Source organism: Anas acuta, chromosome 3, assembly GCF_963932015.1.
Source record: "Anas acuta chromosome 3, bAnaAcu1.1, whole genome shotgun sequence".
In the NCBI taxonomy this organism is placed as follows: domain Eukaryota; kingdom Metazoa; phylum Chordata; class Aves; order Anseriformes; family Anatidae; genus Anas; species Anas acuta.
Genome location: NC_088981.1, coordinates 49,090,410 through 49,115,221, shown reverse-complemented (window position 1 = coordinate 49,115,221; position 24,812 = coordinate 49,090,410). Strand labels below are relative to the sequence as shown.

General features: G+C 36.2%; 1 protein-coding gene across 10 annotated transcripts in view; it reads right to left on the bottom strand.

The window, feature by feature from the left end:
- Positions 1 to 1,737: 1,737 nt before the first annotated feature.
- Positions 1,738 to 24,812, bottom strand: part of UTRN (utrophin) — a 367,449-nt gene continuing 344,374 nt past the window's right edge. For all 10 annotated transcript variants that reach the window (XM_068677000.1, XM_068677005.1, XM_068677001.1 and 7 more), the window contains 7 exons: positions 24,734 to 24,799; positions 17,365 to 17,523; positions 16,752 to 16,995; positions 10,437 to 10,545; positions 8,906 to 8,992; positions 5,423 to 5,445; positions 1,738 to 3,911 (listed from right to left, as the gene is read on the bottom strand). In XM_068677000.1, coding sequence (XP_068533101.1) covers positions 3,903 to 3,911; positions 5,423 to 5,445; positions 8,906 to 8,992; positions 10,437 to 10,545; positions 16,752 to 16,995; positions 17,365 to 17,523; positions 24,734 to 24,799 — 697 coding nt within the window. In that variant the 3' untranslated portion in view covers positions 1,738 to 3,902. The remainder of the gene's footprint in view (positions 3,912 to 5,422; positions 5,446 to 8,905; positions 8,993 to 10,436; positions 10,546 to 16,751; positions 16,996 to 17,364; positions 17,524 to 24,733; positions 24,800 to 24,812) is intronic.

The window sequence follows — 24,812 nt, the reverse complement described above, 5'->3', positions numbered from 1 at the left end:
CCAGTGTCTTAAACCATATTAATTTGTTCATGAATGGCAGCAGCACAAGCCTGACAGTCAACCATACCATTTCCCTGGAGAAGAAAGGACCAGTCAGTGCTGCCTCATTTTGCTTTAACTCCAGTTGTTGGCATGGAAGTTTATGCATTTAGTGGTGAGAAACAAGCCTTTTATTTTTTTTTTCTCTAACAAATGCTTATCATTAGGTTTATACTAACAAACACTGCAGCATTAACTCCTCTCTGCTTACCTCTGTAAAGTGTTTAGTTGGTCTCCACCCCTTGGTTATTCTTTCATTGCTTAGTAGGCGCTAACTGCCCTAGCATTTTACAGGGTCAAGCACAAAGATAGATGCCTTCTCCTTAAGAAACCCTTACTCTAAAAGCCACATACAAGGTGCAGCAACTCTGTATGTGGCCGTATGACTTAGGCTACTCATCAGGATGTATAGCATCAGACTTCACACCATCCCCTGCCCCCAGAAGATGCAGCCCCCCACTCTTACCAGTCAGGATGTCCCCACCCAGTCTACTGGAAGGCAAGCCTCCCAGTCCTGTGCTGATCCCCATCCAGAAGGGCACAAGAGGCTAATTAGAGCTGAAAGTAAAAGATTGTGCAGAGAAGCTGGGAGTGCTACCATTGCATGGTTCATTGAGGGTGGGAGGTTGCCATACCCCACCATTGGCCTCCCCAACCCCAAGAAAAGCCCCACAACAATCTGGTGAGAAGTGGGTGCTGCTCTAATCCCCTAGGCCCTTCATGGGGCACATACTGAAGCGTGGCTTTAAGCTGTGGGGTTCCCTGTGGCACATCAAAGTGATATAGAGCTCTGGCACTTAGCGATTAGGGCACCGAGGGTGTAAAAGTCATACCTTTTTTTCCTTAAGAGTTTGTGGTTTTACAGATTCTTTAATCTACCACTCTCCTCCTTCTCGATACATTTACTGTTATGAACACAGAATATAATTTGACTCAAGATATTGCTATTTCTATAATCATATTCCTTGTTAACTGCTGAAACTGATTTTTTCCTATAACTTGTTTGTTAAGCATCCTTTTCCAAAATGAGGGAAAATGCCCTTACTGATGCTTACATCTTAAATTGTTACTTTGGAAAAAAAAAAAATTACTACACATGAAAACAGTGCCAGCTTATTATTGGGAAACAAAATTGTTAGGGCTGTGGACTTTTTTCCTCCTTTAAGCAAAGTAATTCTAACACACTCATTAACAAAAGCTTAATGCAAACACCTAAAATCAGCACCTGGTAGGGCTAGAAAGTAAGTGAATACCTAAGTGAATACCTAATACTGTGTTTCAGCTGAGCGTGTTGACTGAATGGCATTGAAACTTGTAGACTAATTTACAGTTCTAATATTTGACAGAGCTTCATGTATTATTGCTGTTTTGTAATGTGTATACATAACATTTTTTACATAAAAGCAGTCTGCTTCTCAGTTGGTCAAATTTAAAATCTGTCAGGCAGCTGAGAAGGATTTCAGACTAAAGATGGAATACTAGAGAAGATATGCACAGACCCATGGGAAAAAAAGTGTTTTATCTCATTTATATAAATGAAAACCACACTCCAAAATGCTAGTATGTAGAAATAGACTGATACAGCACTACTGTTTTAAAATAAGTAAGTTCTCTTCAGAATGAAAATTACAAGATGTAGCAATGACAAGTGCCATCCTTGAAGACCACAAAACTTGAAAGAACTTATACTACTACTCATTTTATTGCAATATATTCCTTTTATTTATTATTGTCTCAGAGGAAGAATGTTACAATGTAGTGTTTGAAGTAGCATTTACTTGGCAGCAGAGGACAAAGGATGCATACAAACACAGGCAGAAAACAACTTTATACATAACCTCATATTCAGAACAAAAATAAAAGCCACCAAATTCACTAATGAGACCTTTTTTTTTTTTTTTCCTTACTTATTTGGTGGGTTATTTTTAAGGATTCTTTGCTTAGAGAATGACATAAGCTTGATAAAAGCAAAGTACTTTGCAGAGAACAGAATATAAAGCTATTTCCAATACTACTCATGAAGATAGGTCTGAGGTAGAAAGGTGGTCATGGCTTTCCTCTTCTGTAAAATGTATTTGTTTTTCTTCTCGGAATAACTATGCTACTTTTTAAATAGATGAAGCATTTATAGTAGCCAGCATCTTCTCTTCCCTCCCTGACAGTTTCGCCCTGCTCTATCCAGAATAATACTTAGCATTTATATAGAGCTTTTCAGACACTAAGCTCTACAACACCTTTGAGAGGTAAGTACTATCAATCCTCATTTTACAGATGGGAAAACAGAGGCAGAGTGGTTAAATAATTTGCCAAAGGGTTCAGAAAGAACTGGCACTGGAGCCAACACTAGAATGTGGTCAACACTGTGCCCAAATCATTGTGCCTTGAGCAGCAGCAGCAGTCCAGGAGTAAGTACTGTGGGTGCAGGACAATCTAGTTGGCACCACTTCACAAAAACACTAGAAATTCCTGACTTTCTGTTTTAAAGTCCTCTAGCATCTTTTGGTACAAAATGTATAACTCTTCCAATACCATTTTGAGACTCTTTTTCTTCAGTAATAATCAAGAACAACATAGTATCATTTTTTGCCACTATACATGAAATATATTGCATGCAGTTTTACGAATTAAAGGTATGTCCTGAAATTAAATCAAGTGTCCATGCAGCATTGTAAACCCCATGAAGGCATTAAAATCTTATGATTATTTTAAAACTAGAGATCAGCTGATCAGTGACATAACTTTCCCATAATTATCCCTACTCGAAGTACATAAATAAATGATTTCAAAGATAAAGATGAGTTGCAAGATTACAATGCCACATGATAACATCTAAGAGCACTGCAGCTTTGAAGAAAACGTTCCATCACTAATAGTATTGGAAAAGGCTTTCTAATTGTCTCTTCATTTACAAGAGGCAGATAAAAGACTGGTGTGTTTAGATTATCAGAAGGGGATCTCACGGAAATGAGCTTTAGTTCACAGACTGTAAATTCCAAAACTTAAAACAAGTTTGGCACAGCAGGGAACAGCAAAGCTTTGTCTCCAAAGTTGGGCAAGATTACACTAACTTAGACCTTACTAAAAACAACTTAAACTATCATCTAAGTCCTCTTTTTAGCTATCTCCTGATTCAACGTAAAGTAAGGCTTAAAAAAAATAATCCTCCAAATGGAGTGTGTTGGCTGGAAATAACTAAAAGAATGTTAAAAATGCCATTTTGGTGCATGATTATATGACTTGAAATTAGAGTTTACCTTGTTTAATGGAGTTAAAATACTGTAGCTTGTACTCAATGGCAATTTTAGTTAAACAGTTACAATAAAGCAAATCATGGGAACTTCATATGTCAATCCTGAAAATAAATCAAGAATAATTCTGGAGTCTGTGTGGTCAGATGGTTAGCATATAAATAATCCATACAGAATATTAAATGAGTGAGAACGTAACTGAGGATATTTTACAATGTAAAAGCAAAGAGCTGAAAGGAATGTATAAATGTAACATTTTGCTCCAAACTCCTTAGCAGTTCTCTTTACGATTATCAAAAAGAACGTATATAAAGCCCCTGCCCCTTTTCCCGCGGCTGTATATTTGTACAAATCAGTGACAAATACTCCACTGCTCATTAATTTACAGTTGCATAGAAAGGGAAGAAGAAGAAAAAAAACAATACTATAAAAACAACATCCTCATCTTTGGGTATTCAGTGTTTTACTATTTCAAGTAGAACACGCAGTCAAATTGAACAGCATGTCCCAAGGTCCCATGCAGCCTTCTGATGAAGTGGAACTCGCGATTGGCGTTTTGTAGAAAAGGGCTGTACTGCACATCAAGAAGCACTGGTTGACGTCCAAATGAGCACTTCACATTGCCTGTAATGATGAGAAATAATCACGTCAGTACTGTTTAGCATGCACAGTCCTCTAAAGAGAGATCTAAATACTCTGGACTTGGTTCAGTTAAGGACTCGTGTGTAATTTTACCAAAAAAAAACACCTATACTTTAAAAATTTAGACGTATTGTCACAAGACTCAGCAAATCACTGAGGCACATAGTTAAGAGAATCCTCATTTTACTGTGTTGCAGCATTTAAAATTCTTGCTGAGTAAAGCCCAAAGGATGTTATGGACTACAGAGCAGTAAATATAACTTACATGCTTTCCTTGTTGTGTACCCATAGAAAAAAAAAAAGTGTAGGCTATAACTACTGTTCTATCCAAATCCTCAGTGGTAAAAATGCAGAGTATGCACAACCAGGATTTGGACTCATCCCCTTAAAATGTGATGCTTATTTCCAGGCTCCTCTTTCAGGATTCTGTTCTCTGCAAAATGGGGAAATATCCCTTCTTAAATGGCTCTGGAATGGTGTATTTCAGGCATGAGATCAGTTGGGAATCATTCTGCATCTAAAAAATCAAATGCTTTTTTATGAAGATTAATATTAATCACTGAGAACACTGAAAGATATCACTATGCCTGCTTACAGGAAGGATTTCTGAAAAACATTAGTTTAATTCACTACTGTACTTTATTAAGACACTGAAGCCCTAAGTCTGAGTCACTTTGGGCAGGGCACGATTCATCCCATTCCCTTCAGAAATTCCTGTCTGAGTGGGCAATCTTACTAATACAGGATATTACAGTCCACTAAAATGTTTGTTGAGCAATATTTCTGAATTTTTAGATACTCTCTTTAGGGAGGTCTGACCTTGCAACCTGTGGATTAATAGACAAGGTGAAGCAATTTAGGGGAGTAAATGGACTCTGCCTGTCACTTCATTCTTCTGAAACCTAGCCCATAGCAAGTTGTGCTAGTTTTTAAGACTTATTTAGCAATTAAATTTTTCAAGAATTCTGCAGTGACACAAGATTAAATTGTTCCTTATTTGTCATAAATTTTCCCTAATATCAACCAAATCCTATAGCAAGTGTTTTTTCCTATTTCTCTTCCTTATAAAATAAGCTTAATTGATGATTCATACCAGGTAGAGTTTCAAGAATTCGTTAGTATCTAAATACCAGATTGATTTCCACATTTTTTTGTGAACTGTGAAATTAGCCAAATACCTGCTTTGAGTTTGTAAAGTTGTTGCCTAACAAAAGAAGGCAGCTTAATTTAATGCCTAAGATGCTTTGCAGGTCTTGAACTGTAGACAATCATGGAACTGGAGCTATGGGTACCAGGGCACAAGCACATAGGGATGTTGTTTCAAGAACCAGCTTTGATCTTGCAGAACTGATGCTGGCTTGAAACTAATTGTCCCCAACCATTTTCAGCTGATTCCATGTGGTCAGCATCCCAGAACAGCACATTGCAGAGCCTTTGGTAATGTCTGAACTTCAATTCCAATGACTATACAAATACGTGAACATGTCTCATACCTGTGGCCTGCCAGTGAAACTTGCTGCAAATAGAAAAACAAAAGAAAGTTAGAAATTGACATGATTCTGCATCTTGGTAGTATAAAACAAAGGCAGTAAAAAGAAAATATTTACTATAGAACAGAAAGATTTTATCTTAAAAACAAACAAACACAAACAACATTTAAGTACAAGAGTGTTATAATGGTCTAGACATAATTTTCTTCACAAGTTTTCTTGTAATAAATTTAAAGTGTTATGAATACAGATTATATTTTTCCCTTTTCAATACTTGTGACCATACAAAGTGCTTTATTATAATACTGTCTGTTCAAAAAATATGAATCATACTAGATCAGCTTGGTATGCCATTAAATATTACTGATATTATCTGTATTGCAATAATACCCATGAAATTTTAGACCTTTCATTCAAAAAGGATGAAGACAGTGAATGGTCAGAGACCTAAACCAAGAACTGCCTGGAGCGATAAAAGGCTGTAATGCAAGAAGAAAAAACAAGAGAATACAAAACTTGGAACCTTTACCTCAAGTGTTACCAGTACATATTTGCTCTCTCCCCATTTGTTTTACTGCATTAAGTTTGCAAGTTGCCTGCTTACTTATTTTAGTGTGATGAAGCAGTTGATACAGGTTAAAAAATGAGACACTTCTCTACTCTTGCTTGGCTATCTTGAAGTTACATTGGGGAAGTTTAAGGAATCTTTCTGAAAAGCCTGATATACTGTGACTGTCACTTTGACTATGCAGAACTCTTCCAACATGTTTTGTATGGAACGATAACAGTAACAACAAATAGTGACTGTTCCTTAGGGTCCCATGGGATTCTGACCCAAGAATACTCTGGGGTTAGTAGTTTCATGCCATTTTTTTTTCCCCCAGTTTCTTTTAATGCACTTTACAGAAGTGTCCTGTACAGTCTGTAGCAAGACAACTATCCTGATTTATCCTTCAGAAAAACAAACAAACAAACAACAGCATGCAGAAATCTGCACAGAATTATGCACAGTATGTGAACTGGTCTTTCTCTGCCCTTTTAGAAGTAGTCCACAAGCTCTTAGGTCTCAACAGACCACAGGTTTAAACCATCCAAAAATGAACATTCCCATGACTGACGTAACTGGATTCTTTTTTTCCGTGTCGTTCAATAAACAAGAACTCAAAACCCCATTTCTAAACTCTGGGGAACGTATATCACCCATTAGGCTGAAAAGCTTTTGACCTACCGTCTTTGAATTTGTCACTCTTTAAGGGGAATTTAGGGTTCATGCCATCAGGCATGTCCAGAGCTGAACAACTGAGATGCAGGCCCCATACTGAGAGTGCTCTCCATGCCTCCCAATATGTCCCACAATGAACAGCTGCAAATCTTGGTCCCTGTTGTTTCTTCAATATTAAGACACAAGAAGTCAAGATGAACATGCTGTCATTCCCCTACCTTGCAGAGGTTTTGAAAAGAGATATCCGCTGTGCTGTGAGGCCTTAAATGTTAAAGCAGTAGATGCATACATACTTAGAACATTGCAATGCTACTGTTGGAGCCTAAGCACTCAGATATCCAGAACATCCCAAGAAGATGGTAAGTTCTCTGATATTATTGTGAAGTCAGAGAGAACAAAGTGATGAACAGTGTGCAGAGTGACTCAGGAGCACTGGAGAAGGCTGGCAGGCAGTATTTTTAGTATCTTTTTTATCACTACTTTAAAAAGATTGACCTGGAACTCTATCAGTCATGAAAAGCCTTCTATTGTGACCTTTAATTTATATGATGAAATTTCATTCAGAAAGCCACAGCAACGTTGGCTGGTCACTGCAAGTCATCTAGTGCAACCTCTCACTCAAAGCAGGACTGCTGCCAACAATAGCCTTGACATCCTCTAAGGCTGGAGACTCCATAGCCTCTGTGTTTGACCTGCTCCCAGTGGTACACTATACTCCTTTTAGTTCAGGAGACAGAAATTAAACAAAAATGCTGGCAGTGCCCAAGAAAATATCCCTTCTACTTTCAAAAAAAGCAAATATTTTAAACTACTTTCAATTTACACTATAAGTGGAAAGAACCCTTTTTTCAGAGATGTTGTTTTTCTTCTTCCCTGACAGCTGGGGGTAGGCAAAGTATTTCTACAAATTTGTTGTAAATTCACTTGGGCCAAATGTCCAGTAGCTGCTATACTGCTTATACGTGCCAGACAGAAATTTGCAAAAACAAGAATTAATAATTTGTTTGCATTTTCTGTTTATTTGTATACACAAAACACACCCCTGAGTTGTGCTAAGAAGCTCCACTAGCTGTTGGCTTCAAGAAGAGATGCTCCTTAGAATCAAATCCTAAATTTATAACGCAGTAGGCTATGAACTACTGAACTCAATGAAAACATCAAGGGATTGCTGAAACAAAACGTCTGTCACTAAATACTAATTTACTTTCTCAAAATGTGGAAAGACCATCTTCTCTGATGTAGTCCTTCACAGATAACATATATACAAGAGATAAAAGAAGTATTTTAATAGGGTTCACTGAATTTTCAAAACAGGATAGAATAGAATAGAGCTCCAATGCTTCCAGAAGGACTGGGCAGAAACACCTACCCCTTACTTGTGCTTTTTAAAACTGACCATCACTATTACACTTCATTTTAAAGAACTGTTGAAAGTATAGTAATGTATCACAGATTTCACTACTCATTTGCTAAGACAGAAGACGTGAAGGTGAAAATATATACATTATGTATGTATGTAAAAAAAATACACTAAACAACAAAGTTGTCACTTTATCCCATCCCTGCCAAAACCACCGATCTATATGAAATACTGGTGGAACCAGAAAGATAGCTACTCATTTTTGTAAGGGCAGTGACACCCTGCAAGGAACAGGATCAACGGGAATGTATATCAGCTGATACAAGCCATGCTTATGAAGCTACCTGGTTTTACTTTAATAGACACCTAATAAAATATTAACTTTCAATGTATTTAAGTAGGGAAAGGTGTTATGTTCTGTGGTTAACAGTTATTTCCTCTGGCCAATTAGTTTAGTAACTACTTCAGTAATTAGTTCGGGGACTCAGAATTGGGCTATGGTCCCTACTGTAGCCTGCAGCATTTCTTTCAATTTATATTAGAGAAGCAGCTTTCAAAATTTCTGAATTTACATTCACTGCAGTTCTACATAGGGTTTATATCAGCAGAAAATGTGAGTCTAGCTGTCTTTTCCCTTGTGCAGACACAGATGAACATTCTATATGGAGTGACAGACTTTTCTTATAGTGAATAATTGTCATTTAAAACACAAGCTTATTTTTTTCTCCTCACAGTGTATGTTGAACAACCTTAAAGAAAAGAAGTATGTAGCTTGTATATCTTGACAAGAAATCTTATCAGAGAGAAGATTTTTTCTTAGTCAGTACCATGGGAATGACTGTTTTCTTCTTTAGTCCACCTCAAATTCAATACTATTCTCAGAGACATAATTTGTTACACTTACAGCAGCAAGCTGGAAATGTGCTGTTGATTTGCTCCATAACATCTGTTAGATCTGTGTTGGTATCATGAGGTGGAACTAACAAGTCATCTGCAGATATGGCAACAAAAAGAGCAATGAATTTAGCAACAAAACAAAAAAACAGATGACAACATTCTGAGAAGCATTCTCATCCAACCATCCATTTAAACAATGCTTTACATTTCAAGGGAAACCACTAACTGAAGCCTTTGTAATTTAACGTGCAGGAACTGTCATTGATAATTGCCAGCCTAGGGAGAGGAGGTGAAAGTTGAATTACTGATTTGCAGCATAAAAAATTTCTCTGTTATTAAAGCTCAGCAATTGCACCCAAGATTTAACTAGAAGGAATTGCCAACAAGGACCAATATATGAGAATTTACAGTATAGTAAAAGGTCATCAAGATGGAGGAACTGTACTCCGTAGCTGCTCAATTAGTATTCTTTTTTTTTCTAAGATGATTTATCATGTAACTTCCAAACTGAATATAAAACTTGTTTTTAAATAAATAAATAAATAAATTTCAGGCAGTGTTTATTCAGTTGGAAGCAGAGGTTTCAGTAGTGTTAAAATCCTCCTTGCCACGATATTTTTTAAAGGCTGATTAAAATTAGCAAATTGAATGGTTAGGAAATACAACCGGCTCTGTTATTAGACAGCCTCACTCATAAATCTGCCATTGCATTAAATCAAACAGAGAAGTTTTGCATTTTTTTCTGATAATTTATAGCAAAAACACGTGCCCATGCTGAATGAAAACATTTCAGTATGCAAGAGAATTTTTGTCTTTCCACAGATTTTTTTTAAAAATCTGTAACACAAAGGCTTGAAAAGAAACATAGGGATGAAATTACACTTAGATAATTTGAGAAAAATTGGTTATTTTTTTCTCCAAATTTTGAACATTCAATGGTCCATAATTATTTCTACTAATTCCCAGTGGAATTAATGAGTTCTGCTATTGGAGAATTTAAAGTAATCTTTCAGAGAGAAATCCTCTGATGTGCAGAGGCTGTACTACTAAATACTAAATAATTCCTAAAGATGTGAAGCCTTTGAGGGGTGGGGTCATCAAAGTACCAGGATGAGCACATGAATTTTTAAAGCAGCCATTAGGAAAGTTTGATTATATGTTTTTGGATATTTGTTCCTGTATCTGTCAGATTACTTGGCTGCATGCATGTACTGTAGGACAAACAGCTGTTGGTCGTTTCACTCCAATGCAATCTGGTTCTCCATTCAGTGAGGATGGATTAGCCTAGTAAATTTGATAGCTCAAAATGGATGGGACCAAGAAATCCATAATTCAGTGTCACATGGATCCTTGAGATACCACAGCTGTTTGCAGGTGTGGGGAAGCAGCAGTTCCAGCTGCATTAAGTACTGCTCCCAGTAGCATCACAAAGATCTTTTTTCTATATTTATTGGTAAACCATTGCAGAAAGATGCAAATAAAACTATTCAGTAATCACCTTCAGACCCACACGGCAAATTATCTGATCAAACACTCACCTGTCTGATGAAACTGCGAGCTTGTCTCTTGCTCAAGCGGGTAGCCAAGGGCCAAATGCTGGGGTGAAGCACAGGGGGAGGCGCCATTAACCCGGGAGTCTGACTCAGGCTACAGGAAAGACAACAAGATGTAATTTATGTAAATTATATCTACAGAATTGAAGTGTGGGTTTGTATATGGTCATCTTGATTCTCCCCTCCTTCCCTCTTTTCTTTTTGGTACTCTTTCTTGTTTTCTCTCTAAACAATAAAAAGTTGGCTTAGGTCTATACAACTATCAGGGACAACTTGAAGACAAAAATTTAGACTTTAGTGTAATTCTTATGAGACGGCAGTTAACAGCCATCTTGTTAAAAACAGTGTTCAGCTGCAAGCATGTACCACAGAAACACAGTTTAGTTCAAACAGACTGATGAGGCTTTCTGTTCAGCTACACCAAAAGACTATAAAATAGTATTACTGGGGTTGGGTTTGCTTGTATGTACATATACGTATGTTCACACACAGCAGATACACACACAGACCAGTCAGACAAGCTGCCCTAGGAAGGTAAGGTGACTGATCATGCTTAAAAACACCTGTTCAAACCAGAAACAATTTTACTAAACTCCTTCACAATGACACCAAGCAAAGACAAGATTGAGGAGAACTGTGAAATCTAAAAAGTAGGAGCTATCATCCATCACTCCTGCTGATGCTGCTTTGCAGCAGTGCAGAGGACGTCAGATATGAAAAAAAAAAAAAAAAGTTTTACCATGTAATTTCCAGAAAACTATGTACTTTGAAAACTGTGTTGTAGGTAAGCCTGTCTGATTCCTAAATTCACCTGAACAACTTCAAACACTGAAGGTCTGTATTTCATTTAGTTGCAGTCATGTATGTGTTTGAGATTATGTATATATGTGTGGACACAAAAGCAAAGATCATAAGACTTCTTCACTTTAACAGCTCAGAGATATTGGAAGGTATCTTGCACAAGCATTTCCCTTCTTTCTTGTAAGAAATCCTTTGAAGAAGAGAGGAGTTACACAATATTTAAGCTCCAAAACTGATTGTTCTGGAAAGCCAGAAGCATGTGAAAAGGCATTTACATCTGAGGCAATTACATAATCTGAGCTGAAAATGTTGCCACTATCATTTATCTTTTTGACTGCAAATCATCAAAAAGCTTCTGAACAGTTTAAAGAGCATATTATTTAACTAAATCTGTCAAGAGCAGATACAAAAGTAATACCAAAATAACATTATTTTTAAGACTTTCTTTCTGAGACTGAAAAAGTATCTAAAACAGCCATGAGATTCAGTGCAGAGGGAATATACAGAACAACTGATTGTGCACATCTTTGCTCCTTTGCAGCTCACAGCCTTAAGTGCAACATTCAATTTTTTACAACTTCAAGTTAAAAAAAAAAAAAACTTCAACAAAAAACTGCAAATTGTTGAACAATGAAAGATACTTCTTCTTGCGCACAGTGATGAGAAATAGAAGGAAACGTTCCCTTGAGCATTCAGCAGACCTGTTTTTCTCCTCTGAATCTCATCTCTCTTTCAGTATGACAATACCAACTTTCAGATTTGAGTAAAAGAATAAATCAAGAAAGATTGCTCTGCATTTAGAAGACAAAGAAAAATGGAAATGCTTTCAAGCTAGCCAAGGATTTTACCGTCAAGACACCCAGTGAACAGTGAATGCCTATTGAGTACTTTGTTATTCACTAACAGGCTTTAACCAGTTACAAGGTCTAAGTAGAATGAGTTTGGCAATTTAAAATGCACCAAGCCTGGGGTAACTAATCCCAGATAATTCGGTATAGCCAGCAACCTCTGTATAAGAAGAGTTTAGAGAGAAAGAGCTGAAGCAAACTCTCCAAGGGTTGAGTTACTTCAATATAGAACAAGGTCAGCTTTAGTGGCTAACTTTGTGGCAGCGAAGTAGCTGCTTGCCCACGCCACAACTAGATGGATGGAGGGAATTCGAATAATCCAAAATGCAGGCTTGCAAGTTGTCTGGATTTCTACCCCTCTTGAAGCAAATCACGAACAAATGATGCCGATATGACTGAAGGAGGAAGGGGCACTGCAAAGTCAAGATTAATTAGGATAGAAAGGAAGTGCCTACAAACTTAAATGACAAATTAGTAGTGAAGGTTATTTAGTGCCACTTAGGAATGCTGTTGCAAATGACAAAAAAAAAAAAAAAAAAAAAAAAAAAAGAACAACCACAGAGCATAAAGATTCTAATGGTGTTTTAATTGGGAGCAAATAAAACATCCTGGAATACTTTATGTTGATATATATTACATTGCTGCAGCAGTCAGAATGAAACGTTGCAGCTGAATTTTTTTTTTTAATATATTTTTTATTTTTTAAAACACATCCTTTTCTAATCAGAGGCCAATGTATAATGACTTTGTTTTCATTTAAATATACTGATGTTACACTGCCTAATTCCAATGACTACAACAACAAGAAAAGGCAAACAAAACCCAAATCCTTTTCTTACAAAGTCAGGAAAGATCATACAGTTCAGCAGATGAGTAATAGAGTTTGGAGCAGCAAGGGAAGGGCTCTTGCAGTAGAAAAACACCTTAATAATCAGGTACTGAACAAAGTTTAATGCAAAATAATTGTGAGGCTATAGTTGTATTTATACAATTTAGCAGTTTTACCAGGAAAGGCTCTCATCTAAGGCTACATAATGAGCACCAAGAACTTGTAGAATCAAAACTCAATACGATCATGTGCTACTTGACCCCAAGTTGAAAAACACACACAAAATCTGATCACTTCTATCATCAGCCCCTTCTAGGCATCATGAATTTCATGCATTGTTATTCAAAACAACATGACAGACAATCCTTAAGGCAGAAACATCGGGAAAGTTTCCAACTGCAGTTTCTGAGAGATGACAAATTTCTTTTTATGCAAAACCAAATAAAGATACAAAGGGACAAATACGTTCTTCTCCAGAAAACTCTGAAACTGAAGGATTTCTCTGCATTACAAAGGTTTTTAAAGCATTTCAAGAGAGATATTTATTTTAACCAATTTTTACCAACAATGCTTTACTTCTCCATAGCTCCTGCTAGTGTCTTTCCCAAGTAAGAGCTCAAATTGTAGGTTAAGGGACAGATAAACTGTAACTGTTCCCTAGACTTCTGTTCCTTTTAGTATTAAAAAAAAAAAAAAAAAAAAAAAAAAAAAAAAAAAAAAGGCAAGCTTCTTTCCCCCCACCCCCAACCTCTGAATTCCTCAAGCTGGCAAATTCCCTTTCCAAATTCATTGCTGCTGTTTATTCTTGTTCAAGGCTTATTCTTCCAGCCATAAAAACAAAACATACAACCACCACCAAAAAAAAACCAAAACACAAAAGAAAACACCACAACAAACCTCACCCCTCTTCTCTTTTATTAAAACTCTTCTGCTTTTAGCAGGAGAGGGAGCTAGAGCCCCTATTTACATTTACTTACAGTTCGATCATATATTCATTGACAGATGATGTTAGCTTTCATTAACTTCAATATCAAGTTCAATATGAAACCTCACTTCATTTGTTCAGACAAGCAAAGAAAAATTCAAGTAGATTTTAAATGCTCTTCGTAATAAGTCTTATTTCTATTTTGCCCAAGCAGTATCTGAAAAGGCTGTATAAAGAAAAGTGAAAATGGATATTTTTTTTTCTACATGATTAACATAAAATTGTGGTATCAAAGCTGTCACATGCCAGTTCTGTTTCACCTTCCTCTTTGGCAGTGTAATCAATCAGGCAGACAAAATGGCAACACTATGTGACAGCTCCCAGTCCTTTGGGCTTGCTAAAATAAAAATAGTATGTTAATCTCAGAATTGTTACCAGAAGTAGGCAAATGTGCAGTGAGGATGCATGCACATTTCTGTTAAAGGTGCTCTCTAAGGAACACCTTGTAATGCTCAAACAGTTACTGTAGGAAAGTTTCTAAGTTTCATTAATTTTGTACCCAAATATTTGTACGCAGATAGACTCACGCTGTATCTCTTAGAGAAAAATTCCCAGTATTTTAGATTCATGTTATTAATGTAAACAAGAGTCAGGAAGCTGAGTGGAGAGAAGAAACAGAGACTTGTTTGGCAGAAGAGAGAAACTGAGATAGCATGAAATGCCAGTCATGGCAAAGAAATTGCTGTAAGATAGATAGTGGTGTCCTCTAATACCAGTACTTTTTATTAGAGGAATTACAGTTATATATTTTGACATTTGGACTTATGTCCAAATCTTCAATACAAAGACTTCCATAGACTGTGAATGGCCTAGATGCCACTGCAAAGTGCTGCAGAATGGTCATTTTTCCAGAAAGTTAAAGGGGGCAGTAACATGATACAGTGCTGCTTCAAAACCATATTAATGTCAATATCAAGAAGTTCCATACTCTGAAATTTTGAAATTATTTACAATTTCTGAATCCTCTTCAGCAGAGTAGCTTCAGCATCCTTGGAGACAGTTTGCTAAAAATGTGCTTAGTAGCAGGTCAAAAAAAGCACTAAATAATAAAGTAAGGATGTGTTTAGAAAGCCATATTGAAAAATCACTGATATATTATGAAAGCAATAACGCCAACCTTCTGAAATATTCGACTTAATACCAGCCACTCCGTTAGGAGAGGACGGAAGAGAAATAGGAACAGCTTTGGGAGGGCATATGGAGCAATCAGAAGTCCAACAAGACTCCCAAAGAGGAGGGAGATTACAGACAGGAAAAAGCAAAAGAGCAACAGAATATAGCAAATAACGTTTAAACAATCAGAAATATTGCAAAAGGTCCTTATAGTTCTACCTTACCCTATCAGAAAGTTGCAGAATGCACAGAAAAATCCCAAAGGTAGAACTGCTAAGAAAATGCTGCTGTTCTATGCTCGCCCCTCCCATCCCCACAACACAAATGCATATCCTAGAGATCTTGTTAAGAATGTTATAAAGGTACTGAAAAGAATACAAAATTATATTATTAATAAGATTGGCCACAACTACATTAGAAAAGAAAAGTTTTAAAGGATGAGCATTTTCATGCTGTAAACATTAAACTGAAACTGTCTGTGGGTTTGGCAGAACTTCTGGGTTTCTATTCTACATCTGTTTGTTTGAATATTTTAAACTGTTCTTTGAAACACCTAATCTTGGTTATAGTTACCAAGATATTTATTTCATGAATGTTATCAACAGTTGCACCAAATCGTTGTCCCTGTTAAATATTTAAGCTATTCAAATACTGACTGAAAATGCCAGAATGACAGTAACAACAAAAAAAAATTCAGCTAGAGGGGTACATAAACCACTGGAGCAAATGCATCTTAATACTATTCTGCCAAAACTACCTAGAAAAATGACCAAGTCAGCCAGTGAAACAACAACAAATCTTCACCACTTTGGTAGAAGTACTATCTACAGCAGGAATTCAGGTCATTCTGATACCTGTTTTATGCACCCTGTTTCTTTTCTTAGTTAAATCCTCTAATACGTACATCCAATCACCTGATTCATGGAAGGAAGGAATAATTTGCCTTACTGGACTCTAACCCAATGGCAATAATTAGTTATGAGAAAAAGATTGATACAAATTTATCTTCATCATTCAAGTTTCCACACACAATGTAGTACAAACCTCTCATGCAATACCTTGTAGATTTTTTTTGGATTTTTTTTTAAATCTAGACTGGCTTCAAAAATCGTTCTGGCTTCAAAACCAATAAACATTTCTCTCTCCCAGCAAAGGGAACCTAAAATCTCTAGCTATGGGGATTTGCTAAAAGGCTCTTGCCTGCAACATTTATCTCTAAGTGGACAATTTTGATGTAGCTTATTGTTCTAAATATGCTACTCAAGAATGGGACTTTTTAATGGAATTAATTGCTCCTTTGCATACTAGGCATATCTTTGGCATGTTAAGAAATGTTTCAGTGACTAACCATGGCCATAAACAAATAATTTAAGGACAGACTGGAAAGCTGAAGTCACATACAGAGTGTAATTGGTAGCACTACTTGGAACAGGGTATGTTTTCTTCCCTCTGTTTTTTAATTTGGAAAAAACTGGTGCACTTGTTTGTAAGCTTTGTAAGTTACTGACATCACTCCAGCACTTGTATCATTTTGTGCTGATTTGCCTTTCACAATAGTTTACAACAGAGTAGGAAAAACGCCTCTTCGCCCTAGAAATGACTGAGTGCAACGGAGCAAACTAATGTGATGAGAATATCTGCAGTAAAATTCTACCACCTTTGCTCCACCAAGAAATCCATCATGCAGAAGAAACATGTCAGGAAAGATATGAGTATACATTTACCTGCTCAAGTAGCTGACGTAGTCGGTGAAGCTGAGACTCCAATTGTTTATTGTGATCTTCCAATATTTGCATCCTTGCTTCCAGACGACCTTTATGTTGCCTCAGGAGTTTAGCTTCAGCAATGAGCTCAGCATCTTCAGAAGCATGCTGAGGTGACACAACAGAGTCAGGAGGTGATGCAAGAGGGTTTATTCCTCTCCTAAGATGTTGCTCCTTTAGTTGCTCGTATTCTATCTGCAGACTCCTGGTAAATTGAAGAGGAGAATGTTGAAACAATCAACAATTAAAAAAAACCTTCTTCAATCATTCTCATTACCTCCAACTAGAGAACACAAGCAGTTCATACAAAGACAATGTCTTGACTTGCAGTTTATGAAAGAAACCTACACAACAAAGTAGAGGTGAACCTATGGCATTTTATCACTGACTCACACTTTTCTAGCTAACAGAGTCAGGTGATGCATGACATACGCCTTGACTGATTTTTTTGTTTTGTTGAAATCATGACTCCTAGCCGCATCTCTTCTTATCTTCTCCAACAACTGTATATAGAAAATGCATAGCTCGAACAATAAGATGACAATTCAGACACCAGATAGCATGCTTATAACACCTTTGCTCTTCCTCAAGGTCAGCAATGATGCGCTCCAGCTCTCCCCGCTCTTCCTTTTCCACTGACTTGAGAATCTGAGCAGGACTCTGCGGCTGACTCACAGGTGACTCTCCTCCCAGTGTCTGACAGTACTGCTGGATAAGAGCATGCTCGTCCTCTCTAGAACAATAAAATAATGCAGATAAAGAGAGAGCAGTAACACATGTATTATGTGAGCAAACAACTTTGTCAAGCTGAGGGGTTTTGTTTGTTTATGAGAAAGGACTAAGAGAGTAGGAATTAAGCCTGCCAGAATTTATGCTATTACATGTGTATCTCAGCAAACTGTATTCAGATTCTTATGAGTTGTTTCTAAAAATGCTGCAAAAAGCACGTAAACATACAATGCAAAGGAGAAAGAAGATTGATCGATAGTAGTGTAAAAGATGAGTTTACTTTAATGTACATATGGAGAACAAATACTGCTGGTGGTTCAGAAAGAAATATTGAAAGCAAGAATCGGAGAATATAAACGGCAAATAACTGACTTGAAATGCCTTAAAAATAAATAAAACCAAATAAGCTATCTGTTGTTAGATATCCTTCTCCTTACAGATTCTGGAATAAAATAATTTATAACATCATCTCCCTCCTGACTCGCATAGAAATTACCATCTGGTGAGAAGATACCAAAGTCCTGAAACTTTTATGCTATAATGTCCAAATACATTTGCCTTTTTATAGGCGTGCCTTCCTTCCCCGGTTGCTGGCTTTTCTCCGTAGTATTGTGAGATTGATATATAGTGAAAGATACATCGTCCTAACAATAGTTTGCTTGCCTGCTTTGAAGGATAAATCATCAGCAGAAAAACATGCTATTCATGCTTTTAAGAGAGACTATTGCTGAATCATAGCAATATGATTGCTGAAGAAAATCTTCCTTTAAATTCTCTTCTCTACTTGACTACAAAGCAGAAGCTGCATACTTTTTTATATGTGAAGTATCGTGCCTACAAACTTCATCCTGTAGATCTACAAGTACGGCATGATCAACAACAGAGACAAAAACAGGAGTGGTATATACGCGTATGTGTTCAGATACCGCTTAGAAAAGAGAGCTTTCTATATTTGAAAATATTTTTCTTGTTCTGAGCTTTTTCATACTACTTTTGAAAAGCAGTAGCTATGAATTCTGCCATTCAACTGACTGTGGTCTGACATAATGAAAAGTATCCTCAAGTACTACTTTTGAAAGCACACATGACAAATTGGAAGTTTGCTCTATACAAAGTATTTTTTATATTAAAAATGGAGCTTTTCAAGAGTTTTCTGTTGCTTCTGTTTTTTTTGTTTGTTTGTTTTTGTTTTACTTCCTGTCACTCAATTTAACATCATGAAATATCTAAAAGTACAGGTGAATAAATAATGAAAACAGTTATATAGAAATGTATATCTGAGATGAAACAGAAGTTTTGTATGTGGTGACAAATAATCTATAAATAAATGCATGTACAAGTAAAACACATCAGGTGCTTTATGGACCATGCAAATGTATCGTGTCTTTTTCTCAAAAATAAAATCAAGCTTTTGGGTTAAAGGCACTCATCCGTTTTTAAAGCTTGTGGGTGTACAACTGAACTAGGGCAAATGCATATGGCAGGAACAAACGAGAGTTGCAAACAAAAAGTTTGTATAATTGAAGACCTTACAAAATCATCACCACTACTAGGAGCAAACCAAAATATCCACCGATCTATTAAGCAATGATTCCTGCAGTTCTATTATGCAGAAAAGTGATTTGGTTCTTTGTAGCAGTACTTAAAACTTCTTACTGAAGGCTAATCCTATGGTAGAATGACACTGAATGATTCCTTCTCAAGAAAAACTATTCACTGTCTAGCCAAAGCTATCATATTGCCTTCTGAATTGTTACCGAGTCTAGACTTTCAAATCAAATAAATGTGCAACAAGTACCATTAGAAATAAATAAATAAATAAGAATAATATTAAAAACCCATATCTCCTGTGACAGTTCTATCCACTTTTAAAGTGCGTGACATTCTATTCCACACAGGTTCATTTATGATATAAAGGTTAAAAACAGTCAGGTATGAGAAGTTCCTTCCACTAAGCCCTAGTAGCATAACACTTTCCTTCATCCTGTCACTGCTTATTAACTCCTAGCTGGCAGAAAGTTTACGTGGAAAAGTGAAAAAGAAACCTCATTAGTGAGTTCCTCTGTTTTTAACAAAGGAATATATATATATATATATAATGCATATGTATATATTATATGTCCTTATATATAAGGATCCTTATATGTAATAGGAAATAATATATTCATTTATTTCTTACATTTCTTGCCTGTAATATAGTCATGAGAAGAAATCAGAATATTAATCTTCCCATGAAAATAAATAAATGTGATGATTTTTTTAATTCAATACAGCTTTAAAATTAAAACATAATTGGGACTGTAAGTTCCTCAAAAACATAGGGGATAGGTGATTATGTTAGCTGAAACAAAAACAGAGCACTCCCTTTTTTTTTTTTTTTTTTTTTTTTTTTTTCCCTTACCTACAGAAGCCTCTAACTGCTTTCTTTCTCCACCTTTTGAGTGATCTCAGTGAAACTGATAACCACTTGCTTTCCTATTTTGCATTACTCTAATTGCGGATAAAACAAAGGCTAGTGTAGTTAATGGAGTATAAACCAGGTCCTGATGTGGTAATGAAAATGCCGTGGCACTTCTCCATTCTTCTAACAACTTAGTAAAGACAAAACAAGCAAGAAACCCTACTCCTTATAACCAAGTTTTTGCTGAAGTGCTGTAACCCCTGTTAGGGATTCAAACTGTGGTGCACAACCGGGCCCCTGCAGCCCAGCAAAACGTGCAGAATGGTTGCACGCTGCACCTGGAAGAGCTGCACCAGGGAACTGGTGCCAACAACATCACACCTTCAGCAAGCAGTGTTAAAGCACAGGACAGAGAGGGAACATAATTTTAATGTGCAGATTTCAAAACATTGTTTAAATATTTTTTGTGTAACTACACATACAGGCTTCTTTTGTGCAAGGTTGTTGGTACTGTCATCAAAGGTTCATCTGATAAAGCACTTTAGTCTGCTTCTTTTAATTAGGCATCAGAAAGCTGCTGTCTACTTTATTAAGATGATAAATTAGTTTATAAGCAACTCTGTAGGTCATCTGAAATAGATTTGATTTTTTTAATAGTGCTCTGCAATGTTGGATTTATTATATTTGAATTTATTAAAATTGAAAATCTGTCAAGATTTTACATAAGGTGTAACCTGACTTCTTAATGAAAGTTATAAACTACTTAAAGAAAGAGCTTACACAGGAAATGCTTAGATATTTTTTCACTCTATTGTGTCCAGTAAAGGAGACCAAAACAAACAAATACTATTTGGTCTGTCTTGCAAAACTACTGATTCAAAAAAAATTTCAAACCCCTTGAATCTCAACAAACCTCATGACTAAATAAAGACAGATTCATTGGTAGCACAGGAGTCGCAACATCAGGCTTCACAATGATGTGAATTGATAAGGGATTGATGTGTTCTGTAGCATGGAAATACTTGAATTTTGAGAAATCCAGGACTTTATTCTTTGTTAGAATTGACTGGAGACAGCAATCGGCAACCAAAATGAAAGCGCCACATCAAAATAAATTCCTCATCCTCTCTTGGTGGTTATTCTCCTGAAGACCCCCTGTGCTTTGAGAAAAGACTAGAACTACACAGCAGTCCTTCAAGAGCAGAGACTGCAGGTCCTTTTCAGCATTTTGGCATTCAAGAAAGCAGTGAAAATGACATCCCAGAAGGTCAGACTTGAAAGAAATACACCTCAAAGTGAAAGAACACCCCAACTAGGAGAGCCAGGGAAAACGGCATTTGAAATATTCTATTCTTTGTGGATATATATTTTCAACAGGTCTGTTCCAAAGGATGCATTATATGTGGGAGAAGCAAGAGATTAAAAAAATATTGTAATTTACTTCTCTTCATCAAGACTGAGTTGTGGAAAGAAAAATTCAGACTTCTTGACAGTCACTTTTCACCAGTGTATTATTTTATCCAATTAAAAGAATTGCTAAATTGGATTTTATATAGTAAGGGATGAGTACATTTGTGATCTTCCTTCATCACTTTTGTTTTTCCTGTGCTATTTTTCTCATACCAATGACCATATACTAGTCCAAATAAAGCATATCTTGACCTACTGATGTTATGACGTATATTACAATAAGGATCAGGCAGTTCTCTAAAATCCTCTCTTTGTCTTTAACTTTAATCTGGAACTAACTTCCCACTGCAACAAGTTGCCTTTTAATCACTTACACCACGTCAAAGTATTCAGGTGCTGTATACTGGGACTCCAGTTTGGCTCACAAGCACTGAGTGGCTGTGCCTGCTGAAAGCACCACTGCTGTTCATTGCTTGCTCCTACCCCTGTACCCGAGCACACAGCTCCTTAACAAGTGGCATGTCAGATATATTCCAGCACTGCCTTCATATTAGCGTAAAGTGCCATCAGCAAAAGCACTGCAGGGATGACTGGTAGTAAAGGCATTAATTAGGAAATAGCTATTAAACATTCACATTTATACAGAAATTATTTATATTACGTCCAACTCAATCCAATTAACTTCAGTATGGGCTAGATAATATAGTTCATACATTACAGGAATGAGAGCTACATTCAACTATTTTTCTAACATTTTTTGTCTTTTCATTCTACTGCGCCATGATTTGTCAAATTGTGAGGCATGGCTTTCCATTAGGAATACTATTTATCATTCTTTGCTGCAAAGTCTTCATTTTTCCTTGTGTTCATCTTCAGTTATGAAAAGACCAGTCTGCTTTACGAATATAGATGTTTTTGCATGACTTAAAGGCTCATCACAACTCATCACAACAGTCTAGCCTAAATATTTAGAACTCTATAATGTATAATGAAGACTACATGAAAAAAATATTTTTCTTCAGTGCATTTATATCAGAAAATTCATGCATGAGAGCATTATTTTTTTATTATATTATTTTTATATAGAGTCTTTTTTGCTGTCTACAGATATTTTTTCCAGCTGAGGAAAACGTGTATTTTAATGGAAATCACACACCCTTGTGGGGTGCATAAAACCTTTGGGAGTTAAAGATTGTCATAATTACATTCAAGACAATGTGTTAATTTAAAAAGAAGATGTTTCTTTGAAGAATGCTGTCTTAAGCAGATAGCATATTGCAGAACATTTCTGCAAAGAAACGCACAACGTTTAACTGACAGCAGAAGCTCTCCAATTGTCATTCAAATGTAGAAGTCTTCTTATGTATAACCTCTGGAGCATGAAATGCATTAAACATATTGTTGATGAACTTGCTAACCTGACAAGACCAAAGCAGTAATTTTCTAATACTAAGAGCAATTTTGTCTCTGTTATAGGGCCACCGTAAACTATGGGACTATGAGGACCAAAAAAAAAATAAATATCACAGAACAGAACTCCAAAACTCCAATTATGAAGAGAGAATTTGCTTTTAAAATCAGCATTAATCTCCAAAAGGTTCAAAAGAATATCATAGGAAAATGACATTTTACTCAGATAGGCTCAGATAGCAGATGCCTCTGAGCTAAAAAATGTGCATCCAAGTTTCAAATTGCTCCTTCTACTTCAATCTATACAGAATGATTACAGCATGCATATTTTAATGTCAAACATTTAAACAATAAAAATAGAGCTGAGCTATAATACTAAATACTCAGTGTTCCAGCTGTAGATTTATGATCCAAACTGAGATCCTAACCTCATAGCTCTGTATTTCCCTGCAACAGTGCAAGCCCAAGCTTTAAATGACAGTTTTTTAGAATTTTGTGAGTACTTCACCATGTACCTTAACAGAAGTACAAAATATTATCTGCAAATAAAAGAAAAGGTTCCATTAGGTATAAAAGTTACTTTCTTGTCCTCTTAGGCCTCTGAATCTCTGCGTAGTGTGTAACAGTCCTCTTTTGATATCAGGACTGAGATCGAAATTTGGAAGTCTCTCCCCCATATTGGTACACAAGTTCACCATGTTCATTCCTTTTCTTACAATAAAGGTTATTTTTATAGGCAAAAAAAGGGGAAGTTATAAAATCAACTGCTGAATTGGCAATAGAAATTAAGCATCTACATCCCCTTTTACCACTGGAATGGAAGGTTGTTCAGTCTTTCTATATCTGTAGGCTCATTAATTCCAAAATACACAACTCAATCAAGCATCTTTTTTTGTTGTTTGTTTTTGTTTTTGTGTGTGTGTGTGGGGGGGGGGTGACAGGAAATCAAAAGGAAATAGTTTGGCTCCATTTCTGTCTTTGGTGAAGCTACCAATGACAGAAACACATGAAAACAGTTGCAGATGAAAAAGGTTTTATGGTTTTATTAATTATGTAACTAGAGTTAATCAAACAGGAAAGACGAAACAAATCTAGAGGTGATCACAAGTGCTTCTCTGAAGAAAGTATTTTAAATCTCACATTGCACGTTAATAGGTAGAGTTATATCATGGTTAGATTTCAAAACAGTAAATGAACATATACTGACAACAACAACAATTTCTAACTAACTAGATCTGAACAGGAACAATTTCCTCTTTAAAAAAGCTGGTTACTTTCATTAATAACTTAAAAGAGACAGGGACCTACTACACTGATTTAATTAACAGAACAGGTGATATAGGGAGGTTGAAACTTTCATGTACGTTAACACTGAAAAAATCATATTTAATTCAAAGGGTTTTATGCTTTCCAGGTTCATCAATTCATTTTAATAAGGCTTTTACAATAAAAATGTCACAATAGCCTTGATAAAATTAATGTAGGACTATGTTTATATCCCCAAGAACAAACGGACCAGCAGCCAGCATACTGAAATCTAAGCAAGCAGCAGCAACACTCTTCTGTATAACCTCCAATACTGATAACTTTTTTTTAAAGGAAGAAAATGGTCCTGGAAGGTAGCAAAAACTATTGACCCATTGCCATTGCCCACTTTGACAAAGACAGATTTCTTTTCTTTTATACTATGATAAAAACAGGAAAGGAACACAAACTAGAACCTATAGATCTATTTTTTTTTTCCAGTCACATGAATACCCTCATTTTGGAAGAGAACAGCAGACTAATGTAGAGTTCCCTTACATCACCAAACAAGAAACATCCATTTATACAACTGATACTGGGAATAATGAAATTTAGGCAGGCATTCCCAGAGTCATACTCATTTGCTTTTTTCACAAGGGCTAAATCCTGTGCTACAACTTAGAAAGGATTATAGCTGACAGCTCTAACCTGGGTTCCTAAGCAGCCTGAATGAGCATGAGTTACTTACACGCTTCCTGTATTGGAGCTGCTGTCCGTGAGGAAGGAGCCATTGGTCCTTTCCATCTGGGCAAGCCTGAAAGGCAGGG